The sequence below is a fragment of the Vicugna pacos genome, chromosome 9 (genome assembly GCF_048564905.1).
Source record: "Vicugna pacos chromosome 9, VicPac4, whole genome shotgun sequence".
Lineage (NCBI taxonomy): Eukaryota > Metazoa > Chordata > Mammalia > Artiodactyla > Camelidae > Vicugna > Vicugna pacos.
In genome coordinates, this window is record NC_132995.1 from 44223950 (window position 1) to 44241446 (window position 17497).

At 46.9% G+C, this 17497-nt stretch overlaps 1 protein-coding gene across 7 annotated transcripts in view; it reads left to right on the forward strand.

Moving 5' to 3' along the window:
- PMFBP1 (polyamine modulated factor 1 binding protein 1) overlaps positions 1-17497 on the forward strand; it is a 58058-nt gene that overhangs the window by 27065 nt on the left and 13496 nt on the right. For 5 of the 7 annotated variants that reach the window (XM_072967650.1, XM_072967649.1, XM_072967651.1 and 2 more), the window contains 14 exons: positions 452-578; positions 670-827; positions 2271-2511; positions 4492-4681; positions 4844-4997; positions 5919-6086; positions 6358-6495; positions 8530-8694; positions 9238-9405; positions 9716-9883; positions 10719-10822; positions 11350-11424; positions 13597-13835; positions 17216-17365. In XM_072967650.1, coding sequence (XP_072823751.1) covers positions 452-578; positions 670-827; positions 2271-2511; positions 4492-4681; positions 4844-4997; positions 5919-6086; positions 6358-6495; positions 8530-8694; positions 9238-9405; positions 9716-9883; positions 10719-10822; positions 11350-11424; positions 13597-13835; positions 17216-17238 — 2118 coding nt within the window. In that variant the 3' untranslated portion in view covers positions 17239-17365. Of the gene's footprint in view, positions 1-451; positions 579-669; positions 828-2270; positions 2512-4491; positions 4682-4843; positions 4998-5918; positions 6087-6357; positions 6496-8529; positions 8695-9237; positions 9406-9715; positions 9884-10718; positions 10823-11349; positions 11425-13596; positions 13836-17215; positions 17366-17497 lie in introns of those variants that run through there. The other 2 variants (XR_012075747.1, XR_012075748.1) reach the window with 1 other exon arrangement.

The following is a 17497-nucleotide window of genomic DNA, read 5'->3' on the forward strand; positions in this document are numbered from 1 at the left end:
ATTACAGCACCCAGGACAGTGCATTGCACACAGTAAGTGCTTCATCAATGACACTGACTGTAGCAGGGAGGAAGGGGTGGCTCCTTTTGTACACATTCCGTCCCACGTGAGCATGAGAAGCCTGTCATATCTTTTCTTTTTAATTCTATTTTTCTAAATTGAGATATAATTGACATACCATGACACTCACCACTTAAAGTATACAGTCAGTGGTTTTTAGCACATTCACAAAGCTGGACAACATCACCACTAACTCCAGGACATTTTCATCACTCTGAGAAAAAATCCGTATCCATAAGTAGTCACTGTCCATCCTCCCTCCCCCAACCCCGGGCAACTACCACTCTACTGTACATCCCTCTGATTTGCCTGTTCTGGACCCTCAGCATTGGAGAATAGGGGACCCTCCCCCAGGTACTCACCCTGCCCTGCTCTTCTTCCCTCTGCCCAGATACTGAAGCACTTGCAAGAGCAGAAAGACAGCCAGTGCCTGCACGTAGAGGAGTACCAGAACCTCGTGAAGGATTTGCGCATGGAGCTAGAAGCAGTGTCAGAACAGAAGAAGAACATCATGAAGGGTAAAAGGTGGGCCGGTGGGCTGTGGCGGGGGAGCCAGGGAAGCCAGAGCCCTCCCCTGAGCGAGAAGCGCTCTGGCTCATCCCACCATAGACATGATGAAGCTGGAGCTGGACCTGCACGGGCTGCGTGAGGAGACTTCCGCCCACTTGGAGAGGAAGGAGAAGGAGGTCACCATCCTGCAACGGCGGCTGCAGGAGCTGCAGATGCAGTTCACTGAGACCCAAAAGCTTGGTTTGAAGAAAGACAAGGTAAGGCAAGGGCCGCCCTGGAAGCGCCCGCAGGGCCGGGGTGGGGCCTGGCCTCAGCCGCAGTGGGGCCTGCAGTTCTGCGCCCACCGCGACTGCTTGGGGAGCGCCCGTGCGTGTGCAGTGAGACTGCGGTCCTTCAGGCCCAGAAGCAGCTCTGAGCATTTCCTTGGAACTTCTCATAGCACACAAGTAAATCAATGTCAGGGGCCTTAGTAGGGATGTGAACTCTGTAAGAAAAAGGTTCTTCCCCAGCCCCACAAGGTAGAGAGTTTGGGGCACATTTGCATTGTTGCCTTATGCTCCTGTTTATGCCTGATAGTAGAAAGAAAAGCTATAAAATAATGTGTAGCCTTATTAAGAATTACAAGTGAATTTCAATTTTTTAATTACAAATATCCTATGAACATGCATATCAGGTAGTTTGAAAATATTAGTGGAGCTGTGTCCTAGAAAATCTGTAGTTTCCAACCTAAATTGAACTCCTAGAAAAGCCTAAGAATGGAACCAAGGGCAGAAAGGCTCTGAAACCAGTGAACGATTTTGTAGTCAGCACTGTTCCAACTCTAAACTTTCATCAGAGCTAGTAGATGTAATCCAATTGATTGACTGGCTAGTCATTCAAACCTCCAGTTTCAAGATCTGGAGGTGATCTACCAGTCAAAAGGGAGGTCTTTGGAGAGATGGCGACAAGAAGCAAGGAGTGTGGATAAGCAGCTCTGAGTCACTCATGTATTCATTCAACAAATATTTCTGAGCTCCTATGATATGCCAAGCATATCTTCTAGGCATTAAGAATATGATAAAGCATGCAACTTCTCTACCTTCATGGAGTTTACATTCTAGTCTGTAGAGTCAGATGACAAACAGGTAACAAACCTAATATATAATAAAATGTTCTGTACTGATAAATTCCTAAAACATCTTGGTGGCTATTTTACCCAAAATGGTCAGGGAAGGCCTCTTTGATAAGGAGATATTTGGGCAGAGATTTGAATGAAGTAAGGGGGCCACGCAGTCCAAGGTCTTGAAGAATATTCCAGGCAGAGGCAAGAGCCCTCAGGTGGAAGTCTGCTCAGAGTGTTTCAGGGGACAGCTGAAGCAGGGGTGGGATGGCAAGGGGTGAGACGGGACAGGTAGCCTAGGACCAGATCATGAGCATCCTGGGCGGTCGTTGTAAGGACTTTGGCCTTTTCCTAAGTGAGATGCACCCAGTGGAGGGTTTTAACAGAAGCATAACAAGATCTCACTTGGATTTGTAGAAGCCCGTCTCTGGCTGCAGCATTGAGAATAGCCTGAGGGGAGGCAGGGAGCCCAGGTGGAGGCCGTTGCAGTATCCCGGCAAGGCAAGAGTAGATGGCGGCTGGAGGAGGGCTCAAGACAATCTCTGACTTCGCCCTGCTGCTTCTCAGGTCTTTATCAGCATTAACACTTTGCTTTCCTCAGCTCCTCCAAGAGAAAGACGAAATGCTGCATGAGCTGGAGAAGGAACTGGCACAGGTTCAGAACAGCCTCGTAAAAAAGGAGATGGAGCTAGAGAAACAGCAACGCATGACAAATGAACTCGAAATCGCCATCCAGGAGGCGAGGCAGGATAAGTGCATGGCGGAGTGTGGGCCGCTGCGAGCTGAGATTCAGAAGCTGAAGGACAGTCTGGAAGATGCCAAACATCAGCAGAAGCTGGCTGGTGAGGCCTCAGCCAGCGCTGTCCCCACTCGCTTCCAACCCACGGGGCCAGAGCTGCCCCCTCGTCTCTCCAAACAGCCATGTCCCTCTCCCTCTCCACACTCCCACCTCGTCGTGATCTCATTTCATCTCATAGTAGTGGGGACCACCTTGCAAGCTCCTCCTCTCACCCTAACCTCCCCTCCACCCCTCCTCCCCAAAGCCCCTCGCCACGGGGAGGACAGGGCTCTGGACCTGGCTTCTTTGCACCACAGTCCTCCCCACCTTCTCCAGGACCTCTGTCACGCCATTCACTTCTTCCTTCCCTGGTTTTTAACCCTCTCTCTCCTTTTTTGGCCTCCAAACACCACCTCTTCTGCGCAGCTTGCAATGTGGGCTGTGTCCTTGCCCCTCTGCGGAAAGTGCTTTCTCACAGGTCACCAATAACTTCTTGCCTTCGGGTTGCTTTTGGGGTGATGAAAATGTCCTGGAATTAGATACTGATGGTTGGACAGCTGTGTGAGTATACCAGAAACCACTGCCCTGTATACTTTAAAAGGATAAATTTTATGTTATGTGAATGATGTATCAATTTGGGGAAAAAAAAGATGGTCCAAAGCATGTCTTCCTTCCTCGCCCTCCAAAACTGTGTCCATTCTGTTGGCCCCCCACACCTCAAAGGTTGTTTCTTATCTTTGGAGATATAACAGGTCCCTTGTTCTTCCACAGATCTCACCATTGTTTCCTCTTTGCTCTCCTGCCCTGACTGTGGTCATCCCTCCCTAAGACTCTGCCCTTCCCCTTTCTCCTCCCCCTCTACAATCATTCTTGGTTCGCACCTCTGCTCCCTGTAGCTGCATTTCTCTGCAGGAGACTCCAAAGCTGAGAGCCCCAGCCCTGACTTGGCACCAGTTGTTAATCTTGTCCTTAGAGACTAGCTCTACCTGGGCAACCCACCATGCCCACTAGCTCAGCATTCCCAAAGCTGAACCTATTCTCTTCCCTATTAAAAAAAAAAATCCTTCTCCTTTCTTCCAGGTGTATAATTATTCCCATAGTGACACCATCTTTCTTCCAGTATCCCAGGCTGGGAAAAAAATGGAAAGGAGAGTGATGTTTAAAGTAGAAACGATAGTAGAAACTATAGGACGTGAGATTTATGGTGTAGAGAAACTCCAGTAAGCAATTGAGTGTTTTTTCCTTCATATCCAGTGGTGGAGGCAAGGATGTAGGCTAAAAAGACATTGTAAGAAGTCTTTCTCCATTCTAATCCATTCCACTTTTCCTAACGCACTCTTTCCTTTATGCCAGCTGCCTGCTCAAGAACCCACGAAATCACATCTAAGCATTTCTCTCAGGCTTTCAACATCCTCCAAAGCCCACTCTAGTCCGTGTGCTTTCCCAACTCTGTCTTCCACTCTTCCTCCCCACTTTCCTTTCCAATTAAACTGGTCTCTTCCCATCCTCTTCCCACATGCCTTTGCATTCCCTTCACTGTGCATTTACTCTAATACCCCAGCCCTGAGAATTCCCTTCCTCCTCCTCCTTCTAAGGCCCAGTTTAGCTTCTGTTTCTTCATAAGTCCACCTCCCAACCCTGTACTTAACCATGTTGATCTTGCTTCCCGAGTTCACAGTCAGTGTGAGTTTAACACTACCGTGTTCCTATGTGGGATGAACCAGTTATAGCTCCATCACTAGACTCTAAACTCCATGAGAGTCAGGATTTGTCACATAAGAGACACCGAGAAATTTCTACTGATTTGTTTAATTTTAATCAAGAAGGTGTTCATGGCTGGTGGGTAATAGAAGACGGATAATTTAATAGAGCTCCTTAGGAGTGATAATGAAATAGAGAGATGAGGACAGATTGGAAACTGAAGTAGGTCACAAAATGAAGAAAGAGACTTTTTAACTCATCTTAGTTGAGAATCTGGACTTCACGCGTACTGCGTTCACACGTGAACATACCCATACCCAGGGTTATCTCCTGCCTTCTGCAGCTCAGCAAGCAGCCCAATATAAAGAAGAGGCCCTTCTGGCAAAGAATAACCTGGAGGATACACAGAGGAAACTGCAAAGCTGCCTTAGCCTGGAGAAGCAGAAGACAGAGACCATCCAGGAACTCCAGAGAGAACTTCAGAAGCTGCAGAAGGATTCCTTGATGGCTGGAGAGGAACTCGCACCCAGCAGGTACCACAGGTTCACCTCCAGGTAGAGGGTCTGTCCCTCGTGAGCCAGTCAGGACACTGTGGGCAGCTGCCCAGGAATAGGGGAGCAAGCCCTGTGCGGCCAGCCCACAGTCCACTGACACAGACCTGAAGTCCATCCTCCTGCTTTGCCATTTTGCTTTAGGAAACGGATAGAAGAGCTGACATCAGAACTCTATGAGGCCTTGAGGAAGGTTGAAAACTCAGAAAAGGAAAAGAAGCAGCTTCAGAAGACAGTGGCTGAGCAGGATATAAAACTGAATGACCTACTAGATCGTATAAATCTCATTCAACACCAGGTACGGAGGGCAAGTAGGCCACCAGCTCAAACATGTGCTCTGTTTAAGATTAAAAGCATTGGTCTTTATTTGGAAATATGCTGCCACAAATCCATTGCAAATTAATTGTCCAGAACTTGTGTTAGAATGCTAAGCCAGCCAGTCAGCTCCAGTTCCCACAACCAATAATAAGCATTTTCAAGGGCTAAACTTAAAAATAGTTGAAAGAGTGGGGAGGGTGTAGCTCAGTGGTAGAGTACATGCGTAGCATGCATGAGGTCCTGGGTTCAATTCCCAGTACCTCTGTTAAAAAGCAAATAAATAAATAAGCCTAATTACCTCCCCCCACCAAAAAAAAAACCCAAAAAACACAGTCAAAGGACAGTGTTGGTTTTTCTGGGGGAACTCAAAATCTGTACTTCTCAGTCAATTTAAAGGCTTTGATTTCTGAATTATTCTTTTTGTGCTTTTCTAAAAATTTTTTATACTTTATTCAGAGAGGTTTTTGTTAGAGGTTTTTTTGTTTGGGGTTTTTTTTTTTTTTTTTGGTTGTGGGGAGGTAATTAAGTTTATTTATACATTTATTTTTTAAGTGGTGGTACTGGGGATTGAACCCAGGACCTTATGCATGCTAAGCATGCATTCTACCACTGAGCTATACCCTCTCCCTATTCAGAGAGGTTTTTGTATGGAAAGATTTGGTGAATAAGTGGGAACTGGATATAAAATAAATTGCTGTATCTAATTGAACAAAGAAAAAATGTTACTGAACATAACAGGAAACTTTTTGTGATATATGCTAAATAATCAAGGCATTGTCCTCATATTTATTTCAGCCATTCCCTGTGCACAGTTGTCTGGTTTGGTTTTGGGTTTGGGTTTTTTTTTCCCAAAAAATATAGTGTCTAAGACTGTCTTTCAGCCCAGTGTTTATTTTCTCAGAACAGGGAACAAGCTGCCTCCAAAATCAATCTAGAAGAACAGCTTCAGGAGATAACCAGGTTGCTGGAGGAGAAACGGGAGCAGCTGAAAAAGAGCAAAGAACAGGAGGTTTTACTGGAGCAAGAGCTTGAGACATTTCGACAGGAAGAAAAAAAGAAAGAAAAGATGGTGAGGAAAATCTGGAAAGACTCAGGGTCATGAATCCAGGGCCAGACAAGAGCCCTGCCGGCCCTGGAGGGATATGGAGGCCAGAAGCCGTGGGTGCTCAGACCTCAGGGGAGAAGGGAAGGAAGGTGAGGAAGGCAAGTGAGGAGGAGAGAGAAGGCCTGAGATACACAGGGTGCAGAATGCAGCTGTGCGTGAGGGTGGGAGGAGGGGCTCCGGCCGGAGCCTGAGCTCACACCTCCACTCTGGGCTTTATTCCTTAATGGGGGAGCAGTCAAAGGAGAATCTGAGAAAGCTGGAGGAGGAAAATGAGAATCTCAAATCACAGTTACATCAACGTTCTACACACCTGGATTCCGCTCTCAGCAAACAAACCACCACCCAGCAAATCAACCAAGAGCTAAATAATAAGGTAAGTAGACAGAAACCCCAGTGAGGTGAGAAGTTTGAACCCTGTGACCCACGACCTGAAACTGGCACCTAGTTCTCCTTCCCCACAGAAATGCAACTAACTGCCCAGCCCATGTGCATCCAGGGCGCCCGAGGCTCCACTTCCCTCCTGAAGTGGGATACGCTTTCAGCACCCACTTGCTGGCTAAGAAATATTTCTTCCACATGTGAAAGGTCTTATTTAGTATCTGGTGGAGCCACAAACCGTCTGGGCTTTGGCATCAAGTCTTCCAGAGTTGCATTTTAGACCAGAGTTGAGTGAGCCCATTGTTTGGGGAAATTTGCTAGGGAACACTTCCAAAAGTAGTCCCAAAGCACAAAAATGGGATGGAAGGGGATGCGGTTATTTTTCATTACACAAGTAAAGACAACAGAAAGAAGTATATGTGCTCAAATTCAGGCATAATTTACTGACCATCTACTTAAGTCCTTTGCATGCCTTCCATCTATTTTACTCCCAATAAGATACTATGAGCCTCAGTTTACAAAGGAAAGAAAGGCTGAGGCTGAGAGTAACTCATCAGTAAGTGATAGGATGGAGTGGGAGTTGAACCTGGATCATCTGGCCCTCACATCTAACCTCTTTTCCCTTCATCATAAATGGGAATACTTTCCCCAGCTGAATCCATTCCGTTGTTCTGGGCAAGAAACAAATACAGCATCTTGATAGGTGGTCCCTTGAATTATAAATGAGAGACCAAGCAGCTCTTATTCCTTCATAATAAAAAAAAAAGATCATCTTAAAATACTATGACTATTCTAATATAAGAATAGCACTACCCAACAGAACTTTCTGCAATGATGAAAAAATTCTAAATTAGCTGCCTAATACTATATGCATTAGCCACACGTGGCTATTGAGTGCTTGAAATATGGCTTAGTATGGCTGAGGAACTGAATTTATAATTTTTATATTAACTAATTTTAGTTTTATTTAAATATTAATTGTCTCATGTGGCTAGTAGCTGCCACATTAAACAACAGAGGTCAGAGGCACTGATGTTTCAGAGTTTTGTCCCCCAAAGATATAAATCTCTCCTTTAGTATGATCCAGAGTTGAGGTCTGAATTACTCAATCCCCAAGGAACTGCTCTAAGTTATTAATATAGGCCTGTTATCAGTTTGCCAAAAGAAAAGTCATCAGAATTCCTTTGATGGGAATCAGGAGGCTGGAGGAGTTTGTGTGTGTGTAAGCATGTTCAACTTTTTTAAAACATGCCCTGCATATAATAGACTTTTTGAATCAATGGAAATAGCCATTAGAAAGAGGCTTAGTTCTGCGCTCAAAAATGCATATTCTTTTATCCATATTCTGTATTTCAATTTTAGACACACTACTGCCAGAACTATATGTTCCATTCATCTCTAATATTGCCCAGTGCAATATTTCATTCAATCCAAACAAATCATTTAGTATATTGGCTGAGCACCTATTATGCGCCATGCCCTGAGCTACAGAGAGTGGGCCTATAGCGATGAAGAAAGCACACGCGGTCCTGTTTTCCTGGTGCATCAAGTCTAGTGAATTATGTCAGAAACTGAGGCATAATGCATACAATTGAAATATTGTATCATGTCTCCTAACATAGAATTGGATTCCAGGTTAACCCCAATCCTAACCCTGACCATAAAACAATAAACTATTAACAGAAACCTTCTAGTTACAAATGCAGGACGCATGCTCGGCTGGCATGCATCAAAGGCTGCAGGGTCTGTGAAAGGCTTTTTCGTGTACTTGACACATCGTGGCCCAGTACTTCCAGTACTCGTACTGGGGGCACATGCTAACTAGAAAGGAAGTGTGGGGAGAGGGATGCAGAACAGCCTGAAAAGGCAGCTCATCCTCTCACAACAGGGAAATGAAGTGGGTGTTATCACAGACTGCTTGGCAGATTAGTGCAGAGAGATGAGAGCTCAGTGCTTGTCCATCTTCTGTGGACACAGAGAATGCCTCTATGGCCATGAACCGTGACAGTGATGTTCCCTCTCCCTAAAGATAGCTTCTCAGAAGGAGACCTTAGAGAGTCTGCAGAGTCAGCTGGACAAGGCTGTGCAGAAAGAGAAGCAATGCTACCAGACCATGGTCAGTAAAGACGTCTATGAGGAGTTATCCCGGAAGTCCGCCGCCTGCCAAGATGACCTAACGCAAGCCCTGGAGAAGGTGGGCTCCACCCCTTCATCTCCAGGGCTGTTTAATGTCCAAGTGATCCCAGTAGCATGAGAGGTGCAAGAGTCACTTCCTGCATGACTGGCTGGCACCAAGGCCACCTGCAAACCCTTGCATGGGCTGGGATGTCTGTCCAGAGAAGGCCTGCTTCCCCTTAGTGAGGCTTTTCTGGGGAGGGGATAGAGGTCAAATCTAGCAAGTCTCTCTGTCCATGGGTGACCCAGGGGCAAGGTTTTCCCAAGACTTGGATTATCAGGGAAATTCATGCCCCATCCGTGTGCTGATCTTGTGGCTGATCAGTTTATAGAACTGGAAAGAGAAGAAATGGAAGAGGGGAAGGGGAAATGCAGAAAACTGACCATTGTCACTTCTTGCCCCTCTCCTAGACGCTAGACAAGGTGACCAGGTGTCTGTGCCACCCTGGGCAGGGAGAGGGGAGGCTGGAGACGTGGGACTGGAAACGTTCTCCTTTCAGGACTTAGCAGAGAGGGCCCAAGCGCCCTACAGCCACTCTTGCCCCCTTTGTCTTTACTAAAGCTCAATCATGCGACCTCAGAGACAAAGAGTCTACACCGAAGCCTGGCACAGGCTCAAGACAGGAAAATGCAGCTGGAAGAGGAAATCATTGCTTATGAGGAGAGGATGAAAAAGCTCAACATGGAATTAAAAAAACTGCAGGGCTTCCAGCAGCAGAGTGAGCTAGAGGTGAGGAGCAGCCCGAGGTTTGGGCTGCTGTCCTGTTCAGGGCCCCAAGGTCTCTTGCACCCAGAACTATGGACTTGGTACAGAGCCATTCCCTTTGGCTTACGGGTTCCTTCCCTCTTGCTGGGCTCCGTGAGCTTCAGATGGAGGTGGCAATGATCAGGGCAGGGGCGCCCTCTGCTGACCACTGGAAATAAAATACCGCCTAACGAATCTCCCAGAGGCGAGAAAGCACCCTCTGGCCGTGTCTTGTGTCCTCCGGGGCCAGGGAGGCAAGCTGGGGTCTCCCTCCTCACTGTGTGCTCCCGAGCAGGTGCAGGCCTTCGACAAGAAGCTGGAGGATATGAGCAACCAGGTATTGCAGTGGCAGAAGCAGCACCAGAGCGACCTCAAGATGCTAGCCGCTAAAGAGGAGCAGCTCAGGGCGTTCCAGGAGGAAATGTGTGCCTTGAAAGAGAACCTCCTTGCGGATGAGAAGGAGGTAGGTGCTCCTCAGCTTCTGGTCACTTCCTCCCAGCCATCCCCTACCCCAGCACATCCCACAACCAACCACCTGGATGAGAGACAGCCTTCGGATGGGGGTGGGAGTGCCTGGGAGCAAGGAAAAGGCACCCTTTCTATTCAGTACAAAGCAGGGTCTGGGTGGTCCAGGCCCACGGCGGCTATCTCAATCCAGCCATCTTCCTGTGACTTTGTTAATAGAGATACTGAGCAGAACAAAGGTTTCATTCCAGAGGAGATAGAGGGCCATGTCCTGGTCAGGTACACCAGCAGCCCCTGACTTAGACAATCCACTGGTCAAGTCTCCCTCCAGAGCCCCTCCTGGCACTTTCAGTTACCCTGCAGTAGAATGGCTAAGAGCTCTTTGGGCATGCCAGCTCTCTGAGCAGTGAAGTTTGTGGCAGGAGACTGCAGAATATCTTGGGGTAGCTGCAGGGCCCTTGCCTGAATTAGAAAAAAAAATCATCCCTTCTACCAGATATTTTTGCTTCCACCTGTTAAAAAAAAAATGGCTTAACATACTGCTTTTTTAGAACAAGTCACTTTAATACTTCTGGCCTGAAAATCATTATTATAAGTGTACAAATCTACCTTGACTCTACTACAAATGGTGTCTGCTCAGAGATGTCACCATTGTGGCACTGCATTGCTGGAGATGGAGTCCTGCTATGGCAATTCCAATGCTGGCCTTGGGGTTGGACCGCAGAGTCAATGTTTCTTCTTGCAGGAAGAGAGAAGAGGCCTGATTTGGGAGCAGGGAGGTGATGGGTCTGTGCTCCCACCTCTTACTGTCTCATTTACTTCTTGTACCAAAGCCCTGTTGCCTGCCCCAGCGGTCTGTGCCCAAAGACAACTGTAGGCTACACCGAGAGAATGATCAGATTATGTGCAACATGGAGCAGTGGGCAAAAGAGCAGAAGTAAGTAAGGAAGGAAACAGTGAGGCAGGGCCGCAAGGGCTGGGCTTAGCTGACGAATCACACATGTCCCAAAGAACAGTGTCACACACACACACACAAACACACACACACACACTGCCCTCTCGGGAAACTGATCTAGTCTCAGCCCACACCCAAGGGTTGGGAGTAAGGTGGAGGGGCCTCACCCTTCAGGCAGGTTCAGAAAGCCCCGGCCCTTTAGAAGTGGAGCAGCTGCCTGATAGAAGGACTGCTTCTGTGGGTCAGAATTCCTCTTCCCCACCTCGTGTCCAGCTTCACTGCCTGGATCCCTTGAACACACCTGGGATCACAGTGATTTTGCACAGGGGTATGGAGAGGCCTCTTAATTTCCAGGTGCCAGGAAGGCTCTAGCTCTGGGGACTTGGTGGTGAGCAGGGGGTCTGGGCCCAGCAGAGGCCTTGCTGAGAACACCCAGTGACCTGTTCAGCCAACTCATGCTCTTGCTCACAGGGGCCTGGGGAACTCTTCTCTTGTTAATTTTATTATAGGATCGCCAATGAGAAACTAGGAAACAAGCTACGTGAACAGGTCAAATATATTGCCAAGCTGACTGGTGAAAAGGAGTAAGTCATCCCATACCACCCTGGCTGTAGCTTGGGCCCCAAGGAGAGGGGTCAGCCAGTAGCCAGGACTGGCCTTTTCATTGAATATGTGGAGAAAGACCCCCGAGTCCTGGATCTGTATCTATGTGACCTTGGGGTCACCACTTTACCTCTTTAGGCCTTAGTTTCCTCACCAACAAAAATAAAGGGAGCCATCTCTATGCACCTACCCACTGTCACCTTGTACAATTCTCAGAGGTCAAAAATGCTGAGAAGGAAACAGGCCCTGAAAAGCAGACTGTGTTAGGGTAGTGGCTAAGCTGCAGTAACAGAGACCTCTCCAAGTGGAGGGACACTGAACACAGAAGGAACATCTCTTTGAGGTGAGCAGTCCAGGTAGGTGGGGTCCTTCTGTCCCATGTGGTCATTGGGGGGCCTAGATTCCTTCTACGTGTGGCCTTGATTCACCCTCACCGTCAAAGCCGGGTCAGCATAGAGGATGGTACAGGAGGAATGTTGGCAGTTCAGGAACAGAGGCAAAGGTACAGATGTCTAAAACTGAGATTTCAGAGGTGGTATAGTAACAGGTCATGACAAGCTCCAGGGCTGTGTTTCCCAGCCTTTTGTCGGGAACCCTTAGAAAATGACCACCTTTGGTTGGCACACTGGGAGGGTCTGGGATGGGGTTCCTGGTGACAGATTTGATCGACCAGCAGCTGCCCCCAAACCCCCTACCCTGCTCCAAGGGCTGAGGTATCAGCACACCCGGGACCCATTCGTGAAGCCACAGTTATAAAGCTGTGTCCTGAGCCTGGACCTTCAGAGGGAGGCTGGCTTGAAAGAGAGGACAAGACCTTTGGAATTAGGTGGTCAAGGAACCAAGAGGCCAGGACTTGGATAAAAAGTACAGGATGTTGAAAGCATCATGGATGTTGGCAGGAGTGGGCCAGAGAGAGTGGCAGAGAGCCAGGAGTGAGGGCACGTGAGGACCCACCTCCAGGCCCAGTGGCACAAGGAGTGTGGCCACGACATGAGGGCCAACAAGAGAAGGAATGTCTTTTCCACCAGCCAGGTTTATACAGAGTAAGAGGGCAAGGCATATACCCGGAGAAGACGTTGAGGGTGAATTCTGTATTTGCTTTCCTCTAGAAAAGACCATAAAATATTTCACTAGGACAAATACATTTTCAGAGAGAATTTAACTAAATGGTCGGAATCTGCAGGTAACAGAGCACTTCATGCTTTTTCTGATATTGTGCCAAGTTCCAGAAAGTTGTTTCACAGAGAACTCATTCTTGAGTTTGCTTGATCCTGTTTGAAGGAGCGCCATCTTTTAATCCTAATAACAAGAGCTCAAGTAATATTTATTGCTTACCTAGGTGAGGCACTGTTTGCAGTCCTTTACATGTATTTACTTATTTAACTTCCATAAGATCTCACACGGTCAGTGCAATTATCATCCCCCATTTATGGTAGAAGAAAGAGAGAAACTAGGGCTACATAACTTGCCCATGGTCTCATGACCAGTAAGCGACAGAGTCAGAATTCCAACTTGGGAAGCCTGGTTCCAGAACCCACTGTCACTCACTGCCCTCAACATGGTTTTTGAGAAGTAAGACTGTTGGTATTAACAGTTGCCATTTACTGAGCCAAAAGAGATATGTTCAGTTACCTCTCCCCTCACCTACATCGGAGCTACCATTTCCTCATCCATAAAATTGGGACAGATAACTTGGCCAAGCTCTCAGCAGAGCTGGGATCCCCTGTGCTCTCAACCTTTCAGCAGAGGGAGGAGAAAGAACTTGGGCTTCGGCCTCAGAACTGGGTGTGAGTGTTTCCAAAGCATGACTGTTAGAACCAAGGACACATGATAAGAATTGTTCTGGCTCTTCTGACTCTTCAAATTTCTATCATTTGTCAAATGGATTTTTATATGAACCCCAGAAGGTGGGTCAGACTCAATTGTCCCCATCTAAGAAATAAGAAAACTGGCCCATAGCTGGCAGGACACAGTGGGTCAGGAGTACTGGTTGTGAGTCCACCCCAACCCCAGGCCGGGGCTCCTTCCAGGGTACGCAGGCAGGCCTCCATTTCCACAGAACCTGTGTGAGAGCACCAGCTCTGGAAGGAACTGGGCGTCCACGGAGATGAAGCAGACCAAACACCCACCTGTCCTCCCCTCTCCTTCCCCAGCCACCTCCACAATGTAATGGTCCACCTGCAGCAGGAGAACAAGAAACTGAAGAATGAAATAGAGGAGAAGAAGCTGAAAGCCGGGTCCTCAAGAGTGCACACCAAAGCTCTGTGCCCGAGCAAAACAGACTCCACGTCAAGGGGGAAAGTGTATGGCACCTTGGGCTGGAGGGGGATAACCCAGGATGTGAGCCAAAGAATGGACATCACCAAGTTTTTTGGGGTACCCCACTGCTCAGGTATGTCCACCATGTGGCTTTTGCTTATTACTGTGATGTCTTTCTTGGTCCAGTGGGTCAAAAAAAATTGACATGATATTGTTTTTTAAGAAATCACTGGATTGGAAATTCAAATAGAGAAAAGAAAACAGATCTTTTGCTTAGCTACTCTGAACTAGAGATCATTGTCTTCTCTGTAAAGGGAGGAGGCGAGTGAATTAAGGCTCATTCTGATCTAAGAATCTTTGATGATACCCAGAAGCCTCCTATCTCAGACTTACCCCTTCCCCTGACCCAGTCCCTCTGGGGAAGTATGGGGACAAGTGGGGAACCGGCAGAACAGGCATCTTCCTCCTGTAATGTGTTCTGGAAACCTCACAAGAACGCCCTGGTCCCATGCACAGCCTGGGTCCGCGGCTACCTTTTCTGCTACCTATAGTAGGACACCACATTATCCCCGAGGGAAGAAGTCACCTGCATCAGAGCTGCCTGGCTATGAGGCTAGTCCCTGAGGAATCACCTCATTAATTTCTCCTCCAATCAAGATTATCATTTCCTCCCTGTTCCCTCAGGTTCCTCATTTTGTTAAAATCAGCACCTTGCCTTGAGCATCATTTCCACGCACACTTTTCAGAGAACAGTGAGTCCCCATTCCTCTCTCTAGACTTGGATCAGCTTTTATAGGAAAGTGTCAAGGTCCCAGCCTACTCTGCAAGATGCTAACATTTATTGAGTTTTGTCCACTTCATGCAATGGAGTAAGCCTTGAAACCACACTATCATCTCCAGGCTCAAACTCTGAAATAAAGACATGAGCACAGCAGCGTCAGTGAGCTCTTGGCGTCCTGCAGACACTTCTGCCCCCAGCAAGTCCCCAGCAAGTCCCCAGCCATGCGTTCATCCCTGTTTTCTCCAGGTTCTAAAAGCTAGAGTTCTCGTTCATGTACAGAGGGGAGCTCCCATTCCCAAAGCAAGCTTCTGGATTAGTCTTTAAACCAATAAGAGACAATTAGCTCCCTTTTTATTCTTTCCATCTCTGGAATTTTAAAAGAAAAAAAATCTAAAAACCTCAAAAAGAAAAGTAGCCCTGAGGTTCAAAAGAAAGGAAGAGAAATAAGTGATGCATTTTCCAAATGGAGGAGGGGGCGAGAGCCATCTGCTTTCTCCCTGGCCTCCATATTCCATTCCTCCTTTTAACAATTTTATTTTTCTCCCCAGCCAGCTCAATACAAGTAAAATTCCATTATAACAAACTCCAAGGACAGCTAAACTATTTTATTGTGGTTGGATTTTGTTAAACTGAGTACATGTCTGGAATTTATATTTTGAGTCTATAGGAAATTGAGAGAAATAGTCAAAGTAAGAGAAAGGAATGAAAGAGTTTGTATTTCTAGGTGAAGGGAAAGGAAAAGTGAAGGAAGAAACCCACTAGTTGGTAACAATTCTTAAATATCTTGTCTCCCTCCCCAGCCAAACAAAAGCCAAGAAAATATGCTGCTAATAGCAACATGTTACATAGGGTGCCCCTGCTAGGACTTGGGAAGGGCAACTTCTAGAAATGCAGTGTGAGGCAGGAGTGATGGGCATTTCTGGTGGTTTCTGCTGTGATGGTTGTTGTGTTTTTTATGCTCTTTTGACTGTTCCTTTGATTGGTGTAGAATAAGGATATGTTTTCTAGAGAAAACAAAGACTGAAGAATCTGATACAAATGAAATGGCTTCTAGTTCTAGCCTGTGGCCTATTTATTCAAGCAAAAGTTCAATGTCATTAAAGTCCCCAGTACTTTAGTTCCCAGTGTGCTAAAAAGGCATTTTGTCTATAATTTATAAAAAGATTTCATATATGTTGGCCAAAGTGACAATATCTGGGTACTTTGAATGTTGTCCACTTTTTTCAAAGTTGTCTTTCGTTTCCTGTGGCTGACGACAACAGAGCAAAGCAGCGAGCCAATTGTGGGGAGCAGTGGGGCAGCAGAGCCAGAACCACAGATATGTCACGTAGCCATCTGGCCTTGCCAGCCCAGCCAGGCAGGGACCCAGCTGAGTGGAGGGGTTGGACTTAGAGAAGTGTAGATAGACAGGAGATAGGGCGGGGAGGCTGAATGTTGCCTGCCTCTGGTTCTTTAAGAAATAACCAAAGAAGTGAACTCCTAAAAGTTTGACATTAAAAAATAATGGTCTTTGTATGAAACTATAATGGTGGCTACATTTGTCCAAACCCATAGAATGTACACCACCAAGGGTGACCCCTAATGTAAACTATGGACTTTGGGAGATAATGATTTGTCAGTATAGGTTCATCAGTTGTATCAAATGAACCACTCTGGTGGGGGATGATGACAGTAGGGGAGGCTGTGCATGTTAGGGGTGAGGGCAGGAGGTATATGGGAAATCTCTGTACCTCCTGCTTAACTTTGCTGTTCACCTAAAGCCACACTAAAAAATAAAAAAGAAGAAAAAAAATGATTATACAGCTAGGACTTAGCCAAGGGGATTATAAATAAAATGCTTCTGCCACCCAGTCAGAGGAGATCACTCAGATTCTGACACTTGGGGCCCACAGAATCCTTTATAGCAGATCCTCTTCTACCCATCTGGAGTCTAATTCTTCTCCCCCTGAGCTCAAGGAACCCAGAGAAAACGTCAGCCACCTCCTTACTAAAGGGAAGGGGGCTCCCCACAACCACCATGTTGCCACATACACTTGGCTTTTGAGCCTCCTCTAGGCAGCCAGGGGCCCTCAGCTGTGACATTTCTAAGGTGTCTGAAGTACCCTGTTTCTCTCCACTTGGCATTGAAAGTAGCTGCACATGGCTGAGGGCAAGGCAGGGGAGCCCTGTAAAGACGCCTAGTTCAACAGCCTTACTATTGCTTCACACCAAGGCTGGGAGCCAGTCTCAGGAATTCACTTCTGGGCCGTTGTCAAGAAAAGCTTTTGAACTTCTAGAAAAAGAATCAGTTATCATCTGATGAGGTGGTGAGAATCAGAGTATTAAATCAGAGTATTCAAACTGGCAGCAATGTGAAGGTCGATCTGAATGGAAAGGGTCCACAGTTAAAAAGAAAGCACTGGAGACAGAAGGGCCGACAGACTATTGGGCAGAAGTCTGACAGCCAAAACTGATTTGGGTAGAGCCGCCAGGGGTGGGGAGCCTCCCACTCAGCTTGCGGCACCTGTGTGTGCTGCATGTGCCTCACCAGGTGTTCTTTATTTTGAAACTAGATTTTTATAACCCTCTGGCCTCATTCTTATCTAGGGGACTTGAAGGTGAGTTTGTGACCAAGGTCACAGCCTGTTAGTAATAAAGCCATTAATTGGAACTTCAGTCTTCTTCCTGTTCTGTTGCATCCTGAGCGCAAGTCTGTAAAATAGATCACATACCCAGCTTACATCTCTCCACAGGACAGGTAGACACCTTCTCCTAGTCCTTCTACCCAGGGCTGAAATCAGAAGCCTTCGCAGGCAAGCAGCCGGAAGCCCTCTCTTCACTCCAGAGCCGTGAAGTCACTTTCTACCTGCATTCCCAATAAAGGCGATTAGAGGTAAAAAGAATGAAAGTAGAGGTGGTAGCTGGTGCTGGCTGGCAAAGCCTTGCTTGCAAACCCTTCCATAAAATTGACTTAAATTTTAACTTATATTGATTTATAACAAACAGAAATTCAAATCCCAGGAACAGAGTGAGAA